The sequence below is a fragment of the Mixophyes fleayi genome, chromosome 1, assembly GCF_038048845.1.
Source record: "Mixophyes fleayi isolate aMixFle1 chromosome 1, aMixFle1.hap1, whole genome shotgun sequence".
Taxonomy (NCBI): domain Eukaryota; kingdom Metazoa; phylum Chordata; class Amphibia; order Anura; family Limnodynastidae; genus Mixophyes; species Mixophyes fleayi.
Genome location: NC_134402.1, coordinates 428744234 through 428766548, shown reverse-complemented (window position 1 = coordinate 428766548; position 22315 = coordinate 428744234). Strand labels below are relative to the sequence as shown.

General features: G+C 39.2%; 1 protein-coding gene across 4 annotated transcripts in view; it reads right to left on the bottom strand.

Annotated features, from left to right (window-relative positions):
* Positions 1 to 3305: 3305 nt before the first annotated feature.
* The window catches only part of C6 (complement C6), a 54227-nt gene continuing 35217 nt past the window's right edge, over positions 3306 to 22315 (bottom strand). For all 4 annotated transcript variants that reach the window (XM_075184101.1, XM_075184097.1, XM_075184112.1 and 1 more), the window contains exons 13-16: positions 12364 to 12475; positions 10821 to 10953; positions 8240 to 8431; positions 3306 to 3921 (exon numbers count right to left, since the gene is read on the bottom strand). In XM_075184101.1, coding sequence (XP_075040202.1) covers positions 8241 to 8431; positions 10821 to 10953; positions 12364 to 12475 — 436 coding nt within the window. In that variant the 3' untranslated portion in view covers positions 3306 to 3921; position 8240. The remainder of the gene's footprint in view (positions 3922 to 8239; positions 8432 to 10820; positions 10954 to 12363; positions 12476 to 22315) is intronic.

Here is a 22315-nt window from a genome sequence, read left to right as displayed (position 1 = left end):
TCTCCATGCACCTCATCCACCCTGGCTCTCTCAGTCCTCTCCATGCACCTCATCCACCCTGGCTCTCTCAGTCCTCTCCATGCACCTCATCCCCCCTGGCTCTCTCAGTCCTCTCCATGCACCTCATCCCCCCTGGCTCTCTCAGTCCTCTCCATGAACCTCATCCCCCCTGGCTCTCTCAGTCCTCTCCATGCACCTCATCCCCCCTGGCTCTCTCAGTCCTCTCCATGCACCTCACCCCCCCTGGCTCTCGCAGTCCTCTCCATGCACCTCACCCCCCCTGGCTCTCTCAGTCCTCTCCATGTACCTCACCCCCCTGGCTCTCTCAGTCCTCTCCATGCACCTCATCCCCCCTGGCTCTCTCAGTCCTCTCCATGCACCTCATCCCCCCTGGCTCTCTCAGTCCTCTCCATGTACCTCACCCCCCTGGCTCTCTCAGTCCTCTCCATGCACCTCATCCACCCTGGCTCTCTCAGTCCTCTCCATGCACCTCATCCCCCCTGGCTCTCTCAGTCCTCTCCATGTACCTCACCCCCCTGGCTCTCTCAGTCCTCTCCATGCACCTCATCCCCCCTGGCTCTCTCAGTCCTCTCCATGCACCTCATCCACCCTGGCTCTCTCAGTCCTCTCCATGCACCTCATCCACCCTGGCTCTCTCAGTCCTCTCCATGCACCTCATCCCACCTGGATCTCTCAACTAGATGCCCCCCCCCCGAAAATCGTGGCACCCCCCGCGACCCCCCCACCCCCGAAAATCGCACCCCCCCCGAAAATCGCGGCACCCTTTGCGACCCCCCCAACCCCGAAAATCGCGCCACCCCTCGCGCACCCCCCACCCACCCCCACTTGTTACTGAAACAATGCCATCTGATGTGCAGTGGTTGACAAGCACTTGCAATTGTCAGCAGGAGCGTTAATGGAGATTAATGGAGCACAGGATAAGGGGATTGGGGAGGAGCCAGCCACCAGGAAGTGTCGGGCCGGCCCATCTAGCTATCGGCCCTTCTGGCATTTGCCAGAAGTGCCAGATGGCCAGTCCGGCCCTGCCTACACGCTATCTGCTCTAACATGGCTTGAGAAAACGGGGGAGGGCTTTATATACTATAGAAGATATCGATCTAAAACTCTTCCGAAATTTCCATGGAAATTATGTTTTGCCCCGTTCTGAGTTCCGAAATTGGCGCGCAAAACCGAGTCATGACTCGGCTTTGCTCGGAACCCCAAAACTTGGATCTGTCGGATTTCGCTGAATCTGAAAAGCTCATCTATATTATGTAGTATATAAGAGGTTCCTTTTTAGTTTTGGGTGCACAATATGTAAACCATACAAATTACTATTAACTTGCCACCACCCTCACAGAAGACACAGTGCAGGTTGCCTAAAAATGACACAAGTAATTATAAAAATCAATCAGAAAAAGGGTCAGCAGCGTATGAGGGTCAGCAGCAAATCCCATCAAAAAACTATTCTATATTCTAATCTTTTCTATTTTTTCAGTGCTTGTCAAGTTTGAAAGGGTCATTAAGTGACATCTATATTTAAAAAAGGGTGTTTGCGTGTCAGGGTCAACACAGCTGCACATCCCAAAAAAGTAAACAGGGTGTTCTTGTCTTGAACGTAGAGCAGCACAACCCCCCAATAAAATATACAAGTTGTTTGTTAAGAAATAAGAACACATTATCTAAATAAGAAGTATACTGTGGAGCAAATCCCCTGGTATGCTGGAAGACAGCTACAAGTAGTTGCAAGCCTCTTAAGTAGACCAACTCCTCTTGACAACCATGGATCACTGTAGCGTTCAGGAGCAGCTCAGTACCAGTACTGACAGTAGTTGCACTTTTACTGTTATGTAATGATGGAGACATCTTTGATGAGGATGATGATGAGGGTGATGATTTATCACCATTGAGGAAGATGACCACTGTTATCCAAATGTCCATGATTCATTTGTTAATATCCCTATCTATTTTCCAGTTCACCAACCAGCAACCAAAATGTTGGCTTTCGTGGGGGCCCAAACAAATTAAGCACTTAAGCCACAAAAGAGGCAGTCCCTGTCGCTAAAGTGCATGGTTTGTTAACCTATGTGCATGTCCTTTTCAATATATGGGTGGGTGGGTGCACGATTTTGTCTCCTCCACTTTTCCCTAAGAATCTTCTGAAGCCTTTGTTCTAGTACATTCTGGCACCCAAATGCCATTTTTTAGGGGTTTCTGTCATTCATTGCAATGCATATTTTCAGCATGCTCTTTATGCTGACAACTGTCAACTCATTGCTGGTTGAGTGACCATTGTGTCAAATTCTGTCTCTTAATTTATCAGAATGTGGACTTTCAAATTCAGTTGCATTGTCTTGTCAAGACAGATGTATGGTAACCAAATCCTCATCAATGTGAGTTATATGCATACTGACTTGTGTGGGAAGGCCTACAATTGCCCAATCTGAACTATCTGGTTTACATATTTTTACACTTCACTAATATAACATGTATGTATTATTTATACATTCTATATTTATATACAAGCCATTTTGATATACATGACATTTATATGTTTGCAAATATATAGGAGTGCTGAGTCCCCTTGTTTGATTCACATGGGCAGCATTATGGCACATACTACTATTTAGTCAGATCTACATTACTCATACCATAAAAAAATACTTATAGTAAAACAAGGTGGGCCTGATTCATTAAGGAACTTAAATTAAGAAGTTTCTTATTTGAGTCTCCTGGACAAAACCATGTTACAATGCAAGGGGTGAAAATCAGTTTTCTGTTTTGCACATAAGTTAAGTACTGGCCACCTTTGTCTATTTAGTTTTATCAATGTCTAAGTGTATTAATTCTACCACTGTCCATCCAATGATCTCTGCATGTTTCTGTTGCATAAGTGTCTATGATGGGTGTTCTATTTCATTCCAAATTTATTGTGTGCATAGTCTTTGAAGTTTTTTAGTATGGGTGCACTCCATCTTCATTGATCATCATCCACATTTATTTATACAGCGCCATCAAATTTTGTAACACTTAACAATTGGGTATCTATCTACACCACTAAATATCTACTCATGTCGCTGTCTATCTAATGAACTCTGCTTCTTACTGTCTCTTCACTCTCCAGGATGCATGCTATCTAAGGTTCAATATATAGAATGTGTAGTGTTTTAATTTTGTATTATGGGTTCAGGTCAAATTCATCTATTTAGATTTATAAATGTCTAACTGTATTAATTCTACCACTGTCCATCTAATGAACTAATTAAACTAATGAAAGTAATTAACAGAATTTGTACAGTCACATATTATTTCACATTCACACTTTATTTCTAAAATTGTGCTGTCTATGATAGATATGACATAAGGCACCAAGTTCCCTTGCAAAGGGGACAACAGCCTTTCTTAATTATGAAGTAGATTAGAGAGTAGAGATGTATCATAAAAGTATTCCCCTTGTTATTTATTGGCTCCTCTGTGAAGCAATCATACAACTGAGAAAATGCAGTGTTTCACGTGCCATTACTAATTTGCTTCCATAGCTTCGGTCTTTAAAAGTGTAGTGAGTGGATCCTGTCTTTGTGTGACTTCTAAAACATTACTTTCTCTGATTATAACTTCTTCTAGATCACACTCTTGTAAGATTTGGACACATTTTTTATGGAACTCCAATTGCTGTTTGCAGTCCTGGATCATCTTTTTCAACAGATCAGGTTTTGAATACCGAGCTTGGTCTATGATCTTGTCAACGAAGAATACATCCTGGGATAATTTAAGTTCTCATTCCACAAGTCACCTCGTTATTTGATAATGTAGTTTCTTCACTGGGGAGGCAATACACTTCATACAACATATCTGTTTTTTGGAGCCATAAATGCCTTTGTCAGAGCTATCTCCTTTTGGTCACCATATATTTTTCTTTCCCTGTAAAACATAATTTTAGCTGCATCAAAAAGTAAGTGTTCATTGCCAAAGAGTGACAGTTGCATACTTATAGTCTCAGAGGTCTTAATGAAATCAATTTATTGCCTAGTTGATTTATAAAAGACATAATGCATGTGCCTTTTTTCTTGAATCGCACTTTGGAAGGTTTATGAAGGTACTTATGATCTCTAAAGTGCTTTTTACAAGGCTGCCAGATCATCTATTGTGTCTCCAAGATGTACCCCACAACTGAAAGGAACAGAGAGCGACAATTCTGAAAGATCACAAGCATGCTTTAGAACATCTTCATATTTCTTCAGTTCTCTCTTGTATTTCAAGGAGACATAATAACGATAATGTAAGATTAGTGGCACAGGATATATAACATCTAAACAGTCTTCACTGTACTGAGCTTACAGGCTAGTTATTGACCCACATCTATTTAAACATGACAGATACAGAAGCTGCCAGGGTCTTTCTCCTGATGTTACCGTGTCCGTCGATTCGTTTTCTTTGACTACAGTTCAAGCTTCGACACACGAGGAGACGCACAGGGCTTTCCCTATGTACAGGGCAGGTCTTGCTCTCAGGGCCACCATCAGGGATATACAGGCAGTACAGCTTCTGTCTGTCCGGGCCCCCTATCTTTTTATTAAGCTGTCATGTATTTGTGCCATATATTTGTGTCATTGCTCTGTCCCTAATTTTTTTTACAAGAAAAATAATATAATACAGTGCTAAAAACCTGAATGAGCAACATCAATGTAATATATTAATGCTATATAAGTGCCTCAGGATTCACCACATAAAATGCATAAAACATTTATAGAATGTGAAAACAAAATTAGATAAAATAAACACACATATAATATTATATAATCTATAGGTATAAACATATAAAAATGGGTCAAAGTAGACCTTTTGTTCAGATGACTAGTGAAAAAGAAGCAGCTAATAGTCAGGGAACGATTCATCAATGTGAGGAGATATATGCAGAGTATCTTGGAATTGATCTGCTGCTGCGGTCAAATATACATATCCTAAAGTCTAAGAACGTGAAATTATATGTACACAGAGCCAGCATCCACATAACAGTACTTGTTACTGCAACAATATCACTCTGATTGAAAATTGTGGTTAAATAGATGCTAGTTCATCCGCACATGTGCGTTGTAGTTCTTAACGCTAAGCCACATACAGCCTCTCGATGCAGTGTATTGTTGGATAATCCACAAACCTGTCCTATGTGGAGAGCTCCGTATAATGTCACTACAATAGGGTACAAATAAAGGAATCTCTGACTGCACAGAATTAGCATTCATCCTCAGACTTTTTTTCCGATCATTGAGAGCCGCACCGGCTCTAAGCAGGAAGGAGCTGCAAATGTAGAAACTCCGAGCAGACCCATCGGCAGTATTCACCTGCTCTGCTGATGATCCCAGGTGTCGGGTGTATTTCATAGATGTGGGAGCAGTTGATTGAAGATAGTTAGATTGGGGTCTGAAGTATGAATGGTGTTAGGTTCCTATAGGATAGCCGGCTATAAACACAGGTGTATCCTGTATAATATCCTCATCACAGTGTTTCAGTCATTTTGCTGTTGTACATAATGGGGATCCTAAATGTTTAATCCTTTATGGGGTTGAACATGTAAAAACAACTGAGAGGGGAGGCGATAGATATAATATAATAAGCTGTGTCGACAGGAAGTAATATGGATACATAAAATGAATTCCATCTGTCCAGATGGTTTTAACAAAGATATGAAGCTTAATAACATCATATGAGCAAGAGAATGTTAGGTTTACATGTTTTCATATGAAATTTATGCACATGGACGGTTGTTGGGCATAACAATGATTGCAGCTACTTAATAGCATAGCTTAAACGTTTATTTTGTGGTATTGTGTTTGTTGGTGATAGAGACGCTAGAGGAGTTGTTTTTTTTATTTTTTTTAAAGAAATTATCTTTTTTGTATGTATTATTATAAATAGTGCAGTTATTTTATATAACATTATGTTTTAATAATTGAAAATTTTAAATATATGTTGTTTGCATGATACTGTTTAGATTGTTTTTGTATTGTATGTTTTTCAGTTATTGGGGACATCCATCATAGTAAATCATCAAAGTTAGAGTTGATAAACTAAATACATATACACATGTATGTATATTTATAATTTCACTTCTAATTATGTGGTTGCTCACAGATCATAAGCTGTATTGTTGAAACTAATTAATGAATTGATGAGTTCACGGGTTAAAAAAGGACTCAGGATAGAATTGAGTCATTTTAATTTTCCCTCTGAAGAAGTTACATTGTAATGAAACGCGTTAGTAATCTTATGGGTATTAAAATTGGATCTTACATAGCTGACCTTGTATTAGATGCATATCCTACATTTTCAAGGCCCAACTTCCAGGGAGACATGTGAGCCTCTTAGGAAAAAAAAGCAGGACTGCGAGCGATGGGACTACTCTGCAATGCCGATACACCTGTGTTAATAGCCGGCTATCCTACAGGAACCTATCACCAGTCATACTTTAGACCCCAATCTAACTATCTTCCATCAGCTGCTCGTACATCTACTAAATACACCTGCGATCATTAATATATTACATTGATATTGCTCATTCAGGTTTTTAGCTCTGTATTATATTATTTTTCTTGCTGATTTTATCAGGGAGGTTTGTAGCCCCCCCCCCACCCATTTATACAGCTGCTTGACCTGTCTTCGCTTTTTTGACTATTATTGCTAAATTGGGCGCCATTATCAAAGGTGGTGTGTTTTTTTCCCTAATTTTTGCCAGCCACATCGCTGCAGACTTTGACCAATATTGGTGATAGTTTGGACAGTTGTGAAGGGGCCATTAGAAAATAGACTGGAAATGACTGGAAAAGATTGTTAAAGCTGTAAATAGTCATATAGGAGCAACAACAGCTCAAAATGTCATTATTTTACCTATTTTTCAGAATTTTTAATTAAATCCTGGATTCAAAACCAAAACCTCTCACGATTTTTGGGGCAAAACCAATTACAAAACCAAAACCACATTAAAAACCAAAACACGGTGGTGCACATCTCTACTAAATAATGTAGCTAAATGAGCTTCCTTATAACAGAAGCTATTTACATTCGCTTAGCAAGTTTATGACAACCAGCATTATCCCACAGAACCAGCACAAAAGATGCCTTAGGAATTCTGGGTAGGAACATGCAAATAGCTCCTTACTTACCCCTTTGCCCAACCATGTATCTTGACCGCAGGCTTTCTAGAATAGCTGCAGCCTGAGATGTAGAACCAACAATCCAAGTTTCATACATCTTTTTTCAAGCATTTTGTACAAGGAGATCATTTAGAGATCATTCAGCTTGTCGGATTTAGGGATTTTTCCTATTTTTCAGAGCCCCTTGTCCAGTGAAGGATATCTACGGCTATCGCCGCTGACCTCCAGTGACGTTTTCAAATGCAAATCATGGGGAAGCCTATCTATCATGGACAGCAGCAGTATAGGTACTGTTGTTGTCTTCGATTGCTAATGCCATCTGCCGTTAGCTGGGGGACAGAACAAAAAAAAGTGCTTTATTATTAAAATAAAGCATTTTTTCTTTTTTTTCTTTTTTAAATGTTTTTTTTTTTTTTAAAGTTACTTTTTTCTGGGCTGCCAGTTCCAGTGCGCATGCGTAGATTGCCAACAGACTGGGCTGGTGAGCGGTACGGCAACCCGCCAGCATTGCACACTTGCCCGGTGACATATTTTTGTTAAATTGCGCAATAGAAGATTTCCTCTTACTGTGATAAGCAGTGATAAAACAAAAATCATCAGAACGGAGGGGTCTTGTTAAATATAGCCCTAGAAAAAGGAAATATCATGGCACAATTTGCTACAAAAATGCTTATTAATTTAGTGCTAATAAGGCCTTGTGTGCTATATCAGACATGGTTATGGTATGGTTTAAACGTTAAAAAAGTACATTCTCTTATAGGATCCATTTATATTCCAGGTTTAATATTTTATGATAAAGCTTCTGTTTTAATTAGTGTTAGCTAAGGGTCCATTTTTTTTTTCTTAATTAAGTAGGGATTTCATTATGGCAATGTTTTCTCAGTCTATAATTACTACCCCTATTTCCTCATGGAAGGTAAGGGCAATAAAGCCGTCATAGGTTTCTCTACCAACAAATCACGTTAGTCTGTATGCATCATGAATCTCAATTACAGAAAGGGAATAAATCTGAACTAGCCCAGGGAAACTTGACACATGCTGCATATTGATATTCTCCATATAAATAAGGGTAAATAAGGTAATGGAACCTTATTGGCAGCTGAGTTTGGTCTCAATAGGTGGGCTCCACTCATAGTTCTCTCCACACGTGTAGCTATTTTCACCGGTGACCACAGAGCCAGTGGGGCAACTTAACTGAATCACTTCACCCACTTTATATATTGACTTAAAACGGGATACTGTCACGTCTTCAGATGTTGATGGCCTTGGACATGATTTTTCTGAAAGAGAAATAGAGAAATAATTGTATACATGAACGATCACAGAAGTCTGCAGTTAAAGGCACTTGTATAAATGACACCGAGACTGACAAACTTGTTGGAGATTCTGGATCAAAAACCCACTTTCATTTCCTTGTGACCGTGAATATGTCACATTGTCTCTTTGCGCACCAGGCATCAAAAGTAGATTTTCGGACCCACTGGGCAGGAAAAGTGTGCCTGAAAATGTCTTCGCACAGAGTAATGTGGATTTGTATGCATCATATGAATAGCAATACCAGCATTTCAAAATGGACAGCTCAATTCATCTTTGTAGTATTACGGTTAAATGACTCCATTGGCCCTATATGTTATTGCCATATATGGATTTATGGAGGTTGTACAAAAGCAAAACAACAAAACCTCTTTCTCTGCCTAGCTATATTCATCAAGCAGGAGCCGTTTTGTACTTTATTCTGCAGATAGAAGGAGTAGAGAAAAATAACAGTACTGTCGCACTAATAGTCTGGATCAGGTGACCCCATTGTCATAATATATTTGTCAATCACAAAATACTATTATAGTATATCTAGTGAAATCTATGTAATTGGGGGTGCAAACTCAAACTTATTGAGATGAATAATAAGGGGGAAAGAAAGAAGTTATGGAAGGTGCACATTCAGAACTCCAATTGGAATAAGTTTAGCAGGAAATACATCCAAAAATAAATAAAACTTAACTTTTAATATTATTATAAAATATAATATAAATTAAAAACTTTTATTTAGCGAAATATAGAACAGTGATGAATGTGCACAAAAATGTATTAAAACTGCTAGCTGCACTTATATAGTCTATATATATTCAAAAAGAGCTATAGCTCCATATAATCTCTAAGAACATAAACTCCAATGAATGACTATTGGTCCCACCTTGATCAAGCTGTATATTATCTATCAGCAAACAATCATATGGACAGCTTGTGTCTCTAGAGGCTGTCTATGCTTTTATTCTGACAGCATAGAGAAAATGAAAATGTTCCACTATCAATTTTGAATGAGTAGTGGACTAAATCAAACAGAACCTGCAGGTTTCTAGCACCTCCTACAATAATATCTCATTGGTTCTAATAGTACACTCCCTATAGTATGGCAATCATATAAGAATCTGTTAGTAGGCTAACATGTATTGGGGGTGATTTTAGATAGAAGGAGTAGAACAGACGCCTGTCCATATTTTACCGGTAGTACATCACACAGGAGTGTACTACCAGTAGTCACACCATTATAGACAGATACGTTATTTCACCAGTCCCACACTACACTAGATGGGGCTGGTTGGAGTTTCCCTACCAAACATCTGGCTAGGATCCACCATTTTTATATATTTTCTTTTACTGAAGCCGGAGGAACAAGAGAACCAAAGTGCAGTTTTCACCACAGCTCATATGGATCGGACCGGGACATTAACACCACCTGTGTGAGGATTTGCAAGGTCACTCCTATACTGGAATCGAGACAGCAGACAGCAAATCTTTTCCTCTATATTAAGGGTTCTTAACCTTTTTTGTGCCATGGACCCATTTGGTAGTCTCCTGAATCTTAGGGTCCTCTTTTTGTAGCTGGATGCTTATCCTCGCCAAAAAGGATATGAGAAAAAATCTGTTTTCTTTTGGTGACATATTCACAGGTACTGCTAATACTAATGTGGTTTGATGGCTGCATTCACAATTGAAGGAATTTCAGCTAGAGGTTAGTGAAAATAAAGATGTATTTTTTTTTTCCTATCCAAGTACACGGACCCCTTTTAATCCACAGACTCCAGCAGGGGAGGGCTGGAGAATTTTAGCCGGGGGGGGGGGGGGGGGGAGGGGGGGTAAGACTCAACTAAGCAGCCTATTAGGAAAATTTTGAAGGAAAAAAATGCAGGTCGCCCAATGACCCAGAGCAAGGTAGCCCACTTTGGGACCAGCCTGGGGGAAGAGGTGGCAGATGTTCCCCAGCCCCCAGCCCAGCCTGCCCCTGGACCCCAGGTTAGGAACACCTGTTGGATACTCACCAAGTAGGAACTAATGTAATAAATCTTGGTAAGATTAAACAATGATTTTTAACCTTGCATTTCAAATTTTATCAAAACTATTTTAAAGTAAATACAATTCTACACAGTTTTGATAACAATAATAAATTATAAGCACAGCACCAAAAAAAATCATCAGCACTTTTATGTTTAGCATAGAACACTTCTAAATGCCTGTAACTGAACAATCTACCACAAATCAAATACCGCTGACAGTCACAGCTCAATAAAAATGGCAGCAAGTGTGTATCAGCGTAAATAAGTCTTTTATAGTCTATACTACATTTCCATATAAATTAAAACAATAAATTCAGGGCAAGAATATAATACTTACTAACACATTCATGGCTCTCTTGTTTCCAAGTTCCATCTGGAAGACATCTCAGGAATTGGAACCCAGAAAGTTCGTAACCAGAATAGCAGACTACTTCAATCTCCTCGGCAACCGCATACCATCTCTTTTCATTCTGGGAGGAGGACATCATTATTTTACAGTAACATTCTCTAATATTGCACTGGATGCATTTTGCAAAAACTTTGATTTTTATAGGTATGCCCAGTGGTTGTAGTGGGCTGGTATACGGAGTTATGCCATACCACCACTTCTACTGACTTTACTATAAAACTATCAACTTTCATTCACTTCCATTTTCCATACCGCTACTTCTAAATTTACACTTCGACCATTGGGCACACCTAGGAGTGTCCACCCAGTGAATTACAAGGTGCATGCCTACTCTCCAATCTCATGTATGTCACTCCCTCTCCAAGCTAGACATGCGCCCCTCTGCTGCTTTTGAACCACCCCTTAAGTGCAGTGACTAAGGCAAAATACCATATTTTATTGTTAATATTTACATAAAATTATATTACATATATAGGTAAGGATAAGCAGATTTTCTGTAATTTGGGGCACCACGTTTACAGTCTTAATATGTAAGGAGCATTAAATATATGGACTTCTACTGTTTGATTTGGACAAGGTCTAATTGGGCATGTTGTACTGCTTTTCAAGTTCTCATTTTTAATTGGCTGCCCTAGAAATTCTATGTATAATTGGAGCTTTTGCCATTTTGTTTTGTTTGCTTTGATCATTCTGTTTTATCTTACTTAAATAATAGCTTTTAGTCCTTTTTAATTAAGGATTTTTAAATAGCAGCGCGGCATATGTTTGATTTCGTTTAGTAATCCATTTTGTTTGTCTGCAGATCATAACCGAGATAACTTGTTGCTTGAAAATGTTTTGTGGACATGAAAATAGCTAAATTTAGCTGATGAAATAATTGTGTGTGATATTAATTATATCACCAGTTTGTTTAACAAACATTCTTCCTACCAATTTACTTTAATTGAGATCTTGCAGATAAGCAAAAACACTGTTTTCTTCGGCTCTATACTAGTGACAATAAATAATAGATTAAACTTCACACTTATTGCCATGGAGGTATCGATCATCTTTAGCCCCAAAGTTTGCATTCACAATGCAAAAGTAACTTTTCATGTCTAACTAACATGTTCATTTGAACTTTTTGAAGAATGTCAAAAGTACAAAATATACAAGTTCTCTTGCTACATCATCCTCATTTCCCCTGTCCTCTGCATCCCCCATGCTTCAGCAGTGTAGAGTGTATCAGGACTTTTATTGCAGGTCTACAGATAAATCATAGACATCACTTCACTTCTCAGGCCACTCAGATGTAATGGGTGACACTATCTGATATATCTTCAGAGCCCACAGAATCATCCCAACACCTTTTGACGTGAATCTTCCATTCCACCATATCTGCAACAAATCTCACGTCAGATTTCCCGATAGTTCTCCTTGAGCACTGCCAATACTATTTTTAATCTATACAGTATATAGAATAATGTCTTACTATAAATAGTGCATTTTCTGGTGGTTGAGGCTTCGGGCATCCTCTCTCAGGATCAGGATGTTTCTGATCCACTTCCTTTTTGTCCTCATCATCGTTAATACAAAGCGCTCCTCTAGATGGCAATGAAAATATATATACATATAAATCTACATATATAAAAATTGTTCTGCCTCCACTATAGAACAATAAATAGACATAATAATTTTGACAATGCTTTTAAAGAAATTGCCCTTTCTTGTAAATGGGCTATTTGCTGCAGTAATATTTTAGGGCCTGATTCATTAAGGATCTTAACTAGAGAAACTTCTTATTTCAGTCTCCTGGACAAAACCATGTTACAATGCAAGGGGTGCAAATTAGTATTCTGTTTTGCACATAAGTTAAATACTGTCTGTTTTTTCATGTAGCACACAAATACTTGATAGCTTATTTGTACACTGAAATTTAAAGTTGATATTTGTGTGCTACATGAAAAAACAGTCAGTATTTAACTTATGTGCAAAACAGAATACTAATTCTGCCCTTAGTTTGTAAAGGTTATGTTCTAACCTTTTCAGTGGTATATTGTTAATTTAAAACATCATCAAATGTCATTATCAAATATTAAAGCTCTATCATTTCTAAGATTCGTAAGTGAATCTAATTTTGGTAATTGTCAGCATCTATTTCAAATGACACCTGATGCTGACATCTGACTCAGTCAGTGCTCAACTATCAGTGTCAAGTCTCAGAATCAGATCAAATACTACATGCATAGAAATGGCTGTATTACCCCTGGGGTACAACTTGTGATTGTTTAATAGTTTCTATTTTACCTTTTGGAGAAAAGCTATATTACAGTTTTTCTATAATAGACTTGATTAGTTAAAAGTGTTGTTTTAAATTTCTATTCCTTTAGCTGAATGAGCATTTTAAAGGGTTAATACGAATTCCAAAAACTCTCAAGAAATCCACACCTAGGACAACGTATTGCTATTTATTTATATATTTTCTTTCATATTTCTGTTTAATGTGTACATGACAGGTCCACTTGAAGAACCAGAACTACAACCTTTTGCAGCCCTTAGATGTTCCCTAAGAACGGGCGACGAGCCAACAACAAGAGAACAGATGTAACAAGTTTAATCTTTATTCATCATCTCGAGCTGATCCGTTCCCTATTCTTTCCAGAACACATATCATTAGAGATCCCTGTCTTCAATCTGTGGATTTAATTTATTTATGAATTTTGATAACATTTCTGATTTAAGTTTGCCCACCAGGGTTTTTAAATCCGCAGAAGTATTATCGTCTGGGGTTTTTTTGTAATGAAAAATATTTCATATATTTCTGTAGATTTAGATACTCTAAGAAGATTTGAACAGTGTGTGAAAAAAAAACTAGTTATGTTAAATTCCAACTTAATACTAACAAAAACTAAGGATTATAGATTAAATCAGCAAAACTTGAGAAAGAATAGACAACTGCTTACAGTGGGAGTGTGGGTAAATGATATTAGTACTTTTAAAATATCTAGTGGTAGATTTACCAAACTTTCTAAAAAGGAAAAGTGGAGGTGTTGCTCATATCAACCAATCAGATTCTAGGGGATAAATGTATTAAACAACGCTTTTGGCTTTAAACATATTGCCGTTTTAAATGTAACTGTCAAACTCGCCGAATATCGGTGAGTTGCAAAAAGCGCTGTTTAATACATTTACCCCATAGGTACCCTTTATCTGGTACATTCTACACACCTTCACTTTTCCTTTTTAGAAAGTTTAATAAATTTATTTATGTACATTTAACTAATTTTCTTATGTATGCAAATTATGGTTTCATAGAGATTATTTTGCATAATTAATAAGCCCTTCTGCTATATTTTTCTTACAGGAACAATGTAATAAAGTCATGCAGTCCTAAAGTTAACTGATTGACCATGTGAATTAGGATAACCGGCTTCCCTGCAATTTTTTTTCCGAGGATGCTGTCGGCAGCATCCGCGCTTGAATGTCAGCAATTCAGGACTTATGCTACCTGCTAAGTACAGTAAAATGCAACATAAAATTGCAGATATCATTAAGCTAATATTCATAGGCATTCAAAGCCGTTAGCCTTAGGAGCCTGAATTTCACTGGCCCTGCCTGAACTTCTATGACCATTGTTATGCCCTGGTTGGCATAGGTGAATGGATCGATGTGTTGTTTGGCCAGAGGGTGGTTGTTATTTTTTGTGGTCTAAATTTGCATGTAAAAATGTTGAAAGATTTGTGCAATCCTTTTAGCATATTTCTATTATAAGTTGCATTGACATATGAAGCAATGTATGTAGCTATGTAGAAGGAGGAGTTATGGCCAGGGAAATGAAAAAGAAGACTGCCCATATTTTCAAGGAAAGCAAACCTGACCCCTACACATCAGGAACAATTCAAATTATGCTCTCTGTAAACAAAGTAAGCAATTCTACTAACATCCTGCTAATTTCAGAAAGAGACTTCAGTTTCACTTGAATAATAGCTAAAAAAGGAACTTTTACTTACACTTGTAAGTTAATTTTCTTCTAATCAGTTTGGCACTGATGTGTGTTTGTGTTTTGTTGTCCGCAGTAGCCTAATCTGCGGCTCGATCCGATATGTCTACATTAGAGATGCTCAGACTCGGTTCCTCAGAAACCGAACACACCTGAACTTAGGGGATCTGAGTAAAGAGCTGAGTTGGCTCGGTACTTTCGCGCTTTTTCGGATTCCAAAACGAGGCAAAACTTCATTGTGACGTTGTCGGATCTCACAAGTTTTGAACCTATAAATACCGCCCTACACGTTGATCTAGCGCCATTTGAGAGAGGGATACAGAAGGAGTAGCATAGAGTGTAGAGCAGTTGGGCAGGCAAAGTTAGAGAATTGAAGAGGAGGGTAGTAGCAGTGTTAAAGAAAGTAATCAGTGACATTCAGGAGAGCTCCATAGCTCCAGTGTTAAATCTCATTCCAGATAAATACAAATACTATTGCTGCTGGCAGAGTTGGTGTAATTCTGCAGTCCAATTCTACTGTGTTCTATAGAGAACACACAGATAGGAGACCTGTGTTAAATCTCATTGCAGAAAATCTCATTGCAGGAAAGATCTGCGTCCAGTATCCACTATTAATGCAGCTGGTTTTAGACAGTTACTTAACGTCTTGTGTCGCCGTTACCAAATTCCATCACGACACCATTAGAAAAGCTATTCCTTACCTCTACCAGATGGGTCGTAAAAATGTTATTATTGGGCTGCAAAATGCCATTCTACCCACTGTACACTTAACCACAGATATGTGGACAAGCGGAACTGGGCAAATTAAAGATTATATGACTGTGACAGCCCACTGGGTTGGTGATTCACCTTCACCAGCAGGAACAGCAGCAGCATGTACCCAAGTACGTCACATTTGTCAGAGGCGGGCTACTCTGTGTATCACCGGCTTTACTAAGAGGCAAACAGCTGACAATCTGTTCCAAAAACTAAAGGATGTCATTGCAACATGGCTTATGCTGCTTGGACTCTCCTCAGGATATGAGAGCATTACAGCTGGGTGAATTCCATCACATTCCCTGTTTTGCTCACACAATAAACATGGTGGTGCAGAGCTTTTAAAAAAGATAACAGGGACGAGCAGGAGATGCTGTCTGTGGCCCGTAAAATATCTGGACATTTCCGACATTCAGCAACAGCGCGTAGGAGATTGCAGCAGCTACAAGAGCAATTTAATTTGCTCTGCCATCAACTGAAGCAAGAGGTGGTGACAAGGTGGAATTCCACCCTATATATGCTTCTGCGGATGGAGGAACAGCGAAAAGCCATCCACACTTCACAAGCCATGACATCTGGAAAGGAGGGGGATGTATTTTAGTCAAGCGCAGTGGAGAATGCTCTCCATGTTGTGCAAGATGCTGAAACCATTTGAAGTAGTCATCTGTAAAGTGAGTTCAGACACTGCTAGCTTGAGTCAAGTGATTCCCTTAATTAGACTTTTGGAAAAGCAGCTTGAGAAACTGAAGGAGGAGATTAAACAAAGGAATTCGCTAAGTATGTCGGACTTGTAGATCAGGTACTTTATTAGCTTCGCCAGGATCCAAGAGTTATCAAAATCTTGAAATTGGATCACTACATTTTGGCGACTGTTCTTGATCCTCGGTTTAAGACCTATGTCTTCTCTTTATTTCCAATTGACCCAGATCTGAATAGAGGAAAGGAGGTCCTGCTGAGCAAGATAACAGCTCAAGTGTTACGTGACAGATGACTCTGCACCAAATTTTGACATCTGCTCTGGTCTAAAAGAATTGGCCAAAAAAATGTGAAACCTCTGCTGTAGCTCCACCTGATCCTACTATTAACATCCAAAGGATGGTGGAGGATTATTTTCATGATGGCATAGAAATAGACACATCAGACAATCCCGTTATATACTGGGAGGAAAAAAAAGGAATTTTGGAGACCCATGTACAGCTCGCTTTGTACTGCATAAGCTGCCCACCCTCCAGTGTGTATTCGGAAACAGTTTTCAGCACAGCCGGGAACCTTGTCAGCGATCGGCGTAGAAGGCTACTTCTTCAAAATGTGAAAAAGATGATGTCCATAAAAATGAACTTCAAGTTCCATGAGGAAGGACTTTCCTGCCAATTACATCAAAATACTAAGACTTCTGTAACAGTGTATTCCAGCGGTGATGAATTAATAATGTGTGAGGATAATGTACATACTGATGAGGGTGAGGATGAGGCTGAGGATGATGACAACAACATCTTGCCACAGTAGAGTTCATTAACACCACTGTTACCTTAGGTGGCTTAAGGCCATTGTTTTTTTTTTTTTTAGTTGGGGCCCAAACAAACCAAGCACTTCAGCCACAAGGAGTGGCACTTTTGTGGCTGAAGTGCTTGGTTTCTTAAAGTGTGCATGTACTTTTTAAGATCCAACATAAGGGTCGGTGGGAGGGCCCAAGGACAATTCCATCTTGCACAACTTTTTTTTTCTGTAACTGTTGTGTGCCAATGTGTCCTAGATGTGCTAGGAACTGCCGTGTGTTTGAGTCATTGCTCTGTTGCTTAGCATCCAGCCAGATCACTGCAGTATTGTCCAAAAGTATATGAAAATAATAATGTGACCTGTGAGGTGGTCCAAATTTACTGCAATTGACTCGAAATTAGTGTTATTGAGGTAATAATAATGTAGGATCAAAAAAGAGCAAAATTATGTGATTTCAGCATATTTTAGCAATTTTTCTAAAAAAATACAGATCCATAACCAAAACACACAAGGGTGGTTTTGCCAAAACCAAAACCAAAACATGAAGCTAATCCAGATCCAAAACCAAAACCACTTCACGGGGGTCAGTGAGCATCTCTAGTCTAAATACATTTTCTGAGTATCTGAAAGTTAGCTATATGGTCAATTCTAGGTTAGCTCCTGTTGAGGAATTTATAAAAACAAAACAAAAAAGCCCCATCATATGTATTGCCCTTGACGTTGAATCTCATGTAGTGGAAAGTCATTCTGTAGAAGAATAGTAAGGAGATGTGAGTAGGAATTAGGGATCTGTCCCTTCCTTGCCTTATGTCATAGAGAACGGGTTGCTGCTTACCTAATAGTTTTGGCTTTGTCCACCCTTTTAGGAGGTGCTGGAATTCTATGCCTCATTCTAACTAGAAGTATATCATGTGTTATCCTATCATTCCTTCACTAATATTATTATTACTTTTTTTTTATAATAATGTCTGCATGATGTGGAAGGAAATTGACCGAGTAACACTTGTACCACTATGAATTTTGATTACATAGAAACATAGAATTTGACGGCAGATAAGAACCGCTTGGCCCATCTAGTCTGCCCATATTTTATTAGCCTTTGGTAACCTATTTGGCCCTTTAATCTTTGTAAGGATATCCTTATGTCTATGCCAAGCATATTTAAATTGCTCCACTGTATTAGCCTTTACCACCTCAGATGGGAGGCTATTCCACTTATCCATTACCAGTGTCGGACTGGGCCATAAAGGGCCCACTGGGAAAACCAATGGTTGGGGCCCACCTACTGACACTTAAGCTGGGTACACACTACACTGTTTTCGTCCAATAATCGGCTCAAACAGCCGACATACGACCGCTCGTTCAAAAGTCGGGTCAGTGTGTGCAGTGACACGATGGGCGAAAGTCTGCCCAAATGGACGATTATCGCCTTATTTGGTTGGACATACTGTTTAATATTTTCGTTCCAAACTCGTTTACGCTTTGTAGTGTGTATAAACTTCCGACCGATCCACAACAGTGAGTACGAAATTACAGTCATTGCTCACGACAACAAGGCTGTAAAAAGTCGCTAAAGGGACGTCCGCTCTTCCCTTTATCGTCCTAAACAAGGCTAGTGTGTATGCAGTCAATGGACCGAGCGATCGGAACATCGATCGCATGTAAAATCGCTCGGCATAAAAAGTTGGTCGAAATTTCTGTGGTGTGTACCCAGCTTAAGCTCTGCAAATTGCTGTGGATGCATGACCAAATGAAAAATCTATATTTACATAACACATTTAAAGGGAAATATACAAATGTGTAAAAAAATTGAGAAATGTATTCTTAATACTACCTGCAATGATTAATATCTGCGACCTCTTGATTATCAGTCTGTGTTACTGCTGAATTGAGACTTGTCTGTTCCAGGGCCCCTGATGCAACTCAGTTCCTGCCATCTTGCACTCTCACCTCTCTCTGATCACCGACTCTTCCTATCTATCCAGTTCCTTTCTCAGTTTTCAGCCCTTACCTCCCCTAAACATTATATCTTCCCCTCTGTCGTCTCTGCTTCCTAGCCTTAATGTCTTTTCCCATTGCCTCTTGTTGACTTTACTGCCCTATCCCCCCTTATTTCCCCAACCAATAACAGATGTTGCGAAATATATATATATATATATATATATATATATATATATATATATATATATATATATATATATATATATACACACTCATACATATACATTTACAAATGAATTTGTAAACTTGTCTGATGAGGGGGCCTCGGTGCTCTGAAAGCTAGCATATATAATCATATTTTTTTGGTTAGCCAATAAAGGTATCACTCCTATAATACTTTTGTCTTTTTGGACACAAAAGTATTTAACATTATCAAATTGTAAAATAATCAAATTCCATTCACTTACATTTTTCATGCTGTCACTTCTAAATTTTCACTTCAATGTGCATGTGTGTCTGTGTGTGTCTGTGTGTGTGTGTGTGTGTGTGTTTTATTCCTTAACACCTATTAACAGCTGAGGGGTGTGTATAGGGGAATTGGAATGTAATAGTGCTCTGTGTTCTAGTCCTCTGTCTTTGTTTATTAACCTTTCAACCACTGGAATATACTGCTGTTCATCACACAGAAATTAAAAAGTAATGCTGAATTGTCTGCTGGTGTCCTGTACACTATATATATCCTGATTCTACAGTTTATATACATTACAGTTGGTGAACATATTTTTGAACATGATATTCAAGACACAATATATTTTGTAAAAGGTCTGCAAAGGTCATTAGAAAAATGCAGTGTTTGGACTGTGTTTTGTTTTGTGATATCTCTCTAATTTATTACCCTGTTGTCCTTTGAGGGATAATCTTAAATGTCTACATAAATAACACTTCTCCAGCCTCATGACCTGTCTGCTTTAAATGTACAAGCTGACAAAAGGCATACTAAGATACTGGTCCAAAATATGTATAAGGTGTTTTCATGTTTAAATATTTACCCCTTATCTGTTTGTCTCCCCTTACCTGCCCCCCACTCCCTGTATCTCTTGTACATCCCCATTACTTATTCTGTATCCCTGGTCTCTGCTTTATTTTCTGGCCCCTTACTTCTTTTTCTGTGCCCTTATCTTGCTTGTTTGCTGCTCTTATCTATTCTTCTTCTCTTCTCCTTCCCAGCACCATGTCTCTCAGTCGGCACTGTTACTTCCTGCTGTCAGGAAGCCGCGACCTGTAACCTCAGTCACAGGTTTACAGCTCTGCTGTCAGTCTTCCAGGTTTTCTTGTGCAGAGCAGCCGGAGCCAGCACTTCTAGGTATTTAGGAAGGGAGACAATTATGACTCCCCTCCTTCACTGTTAGTGACTGGGGACTTACTGACAGCAAGGGCCCACCGGCACTGTCCACTACCCTTTATGTGAAGTACATTTTCCTCAAATTTCCTCTGAACCGACTTCTCTCCGGTTTCAGTGTTCTAATATTTCTCTTCCTTTGATTGTTTCCCTCCTGTACCTTGTTAAAACCTTTGATATATTTGAAAGTTTCTATAATGTTCCCCCTTTTCCTACTCTGTCCAAACTATACATAGTAAGATCTTTTAGTCTTTCCGGGTAAGTTTTGTGCTGTAGGCCATGCACCATTTTAGTTGTCCTTCTTTGTACAGTCTCTAATCTAATGTATTTATATCCTTCTGGAGATATGGCCTCCAGAACTGAACACAGTATTCTAGGTGAGGCCGTACCAATGACCTATACAGTGACATTATTACTTCTTTCTTTCTGCTCCTGATTCCTCTCTCTATGCAACCAAGCATCTGACTTGCCTTCCTCATTACATTGTTAAATTGCTTACCTGCCTTTAAGTCACCTGAAATAGTAACTCCTAGATCCCTTTCCTCCTCAGTACTTTCCATTATAGTGTCATTAATACTATATTTAGCCTTTTTGTGCCCCAAGTGCATGATTTTGCATTTTTTGGCATTTAACTGTAGTTGCCACTCTCTTGACCATTCCGCTAAATTACCTAGATCATCAATCATTTGTTTTACCCCTCCTGGTGTATCACCCCTGTTGCATACCATTGTGTCACCATTGTGTCATCAAAAAGGCATACTTTCACTTCAATACCATTTGCAATCTCACCAATAAAGATATTTGGTCCAAGTACAGATCCTTGGGGTACTCCACTGTTAACCTTTCCCTCCTGTGAATGTACTCCATTTACTAAAACTCTCTGTTTTCTATCCTGCAACCAAGCTCTTATCCATTCAACCATCTTAGAATCCAATCCCAAGCTTTCAAGTTTATTTAATAGTCTTTGATGTGGGACAGTGTCAAAAGCCTTATTGAAATCCAGATAAGTTACATCTACGACCCTTCCCTTGATCTATTACTTTAGTTACCCAGTCAAAAAAGTCAATAAGATTTGTTTGACATGATCTCCGCCAGTAAATCCATGCTGTTTGGCATCCTGTAAGTTACTGGATTTGAGATATTCTACAACTATTTATTTTAAGAGTGTTTCCATCAATTTCCCTACTACTGATGTAAGGCTCACTGGTCTGTAGTTGGTTGCCTTTTACTTGCTTCCACTTTGAGCAGTAGAACTACATTCGCTCTTTTCCAGTCCTCTGGAATTACTCCTGTAGCTAGTGACTGATTGAGTTCTGTTAATGGTGTTACTACCCATTTAAGCTCTTTTATTGTCCTTGGAGGTATCACATCTTGCCAGGGGCGCACGCAGGATTGTCAGGGGGGGGTTTCCACCCCCCCTGACCAAAAAAAACAACAACCCCGAGAGAGAGCATGCACAGCAGCTCCGTTTCGGCAGCGCTGTCCTATACAGCAGCCATGGCGCTGCCAAAGAAGCGTCCGCGGTCGTGCTGTATACAATACAGCACCGCCGCGGACGCTTCTTTGACAGCGCCACGGCTGCTGTATAGGACAGTGCCGATATGGTGGGCACTGAGTTAGCGCTGGGGGGGGGGTTCTGGAGACTCAGAAACCCCCCCTGCGTGCGCTACTGCTGGCCTCATTGATTTATCCACTTTCAGTTTGAGAGTTCTGTTAGGACTTTCTCCTCTGTAATTATATTTGTATCTACCTCATTCTTATGAATATATTTGCATCTTAACTGTGGCCCCTTCCCCCCCCCCCCTTTCTGTGGTTCTCTGTGTCACTATCCCTGGTGCCCCTGACTGCCAT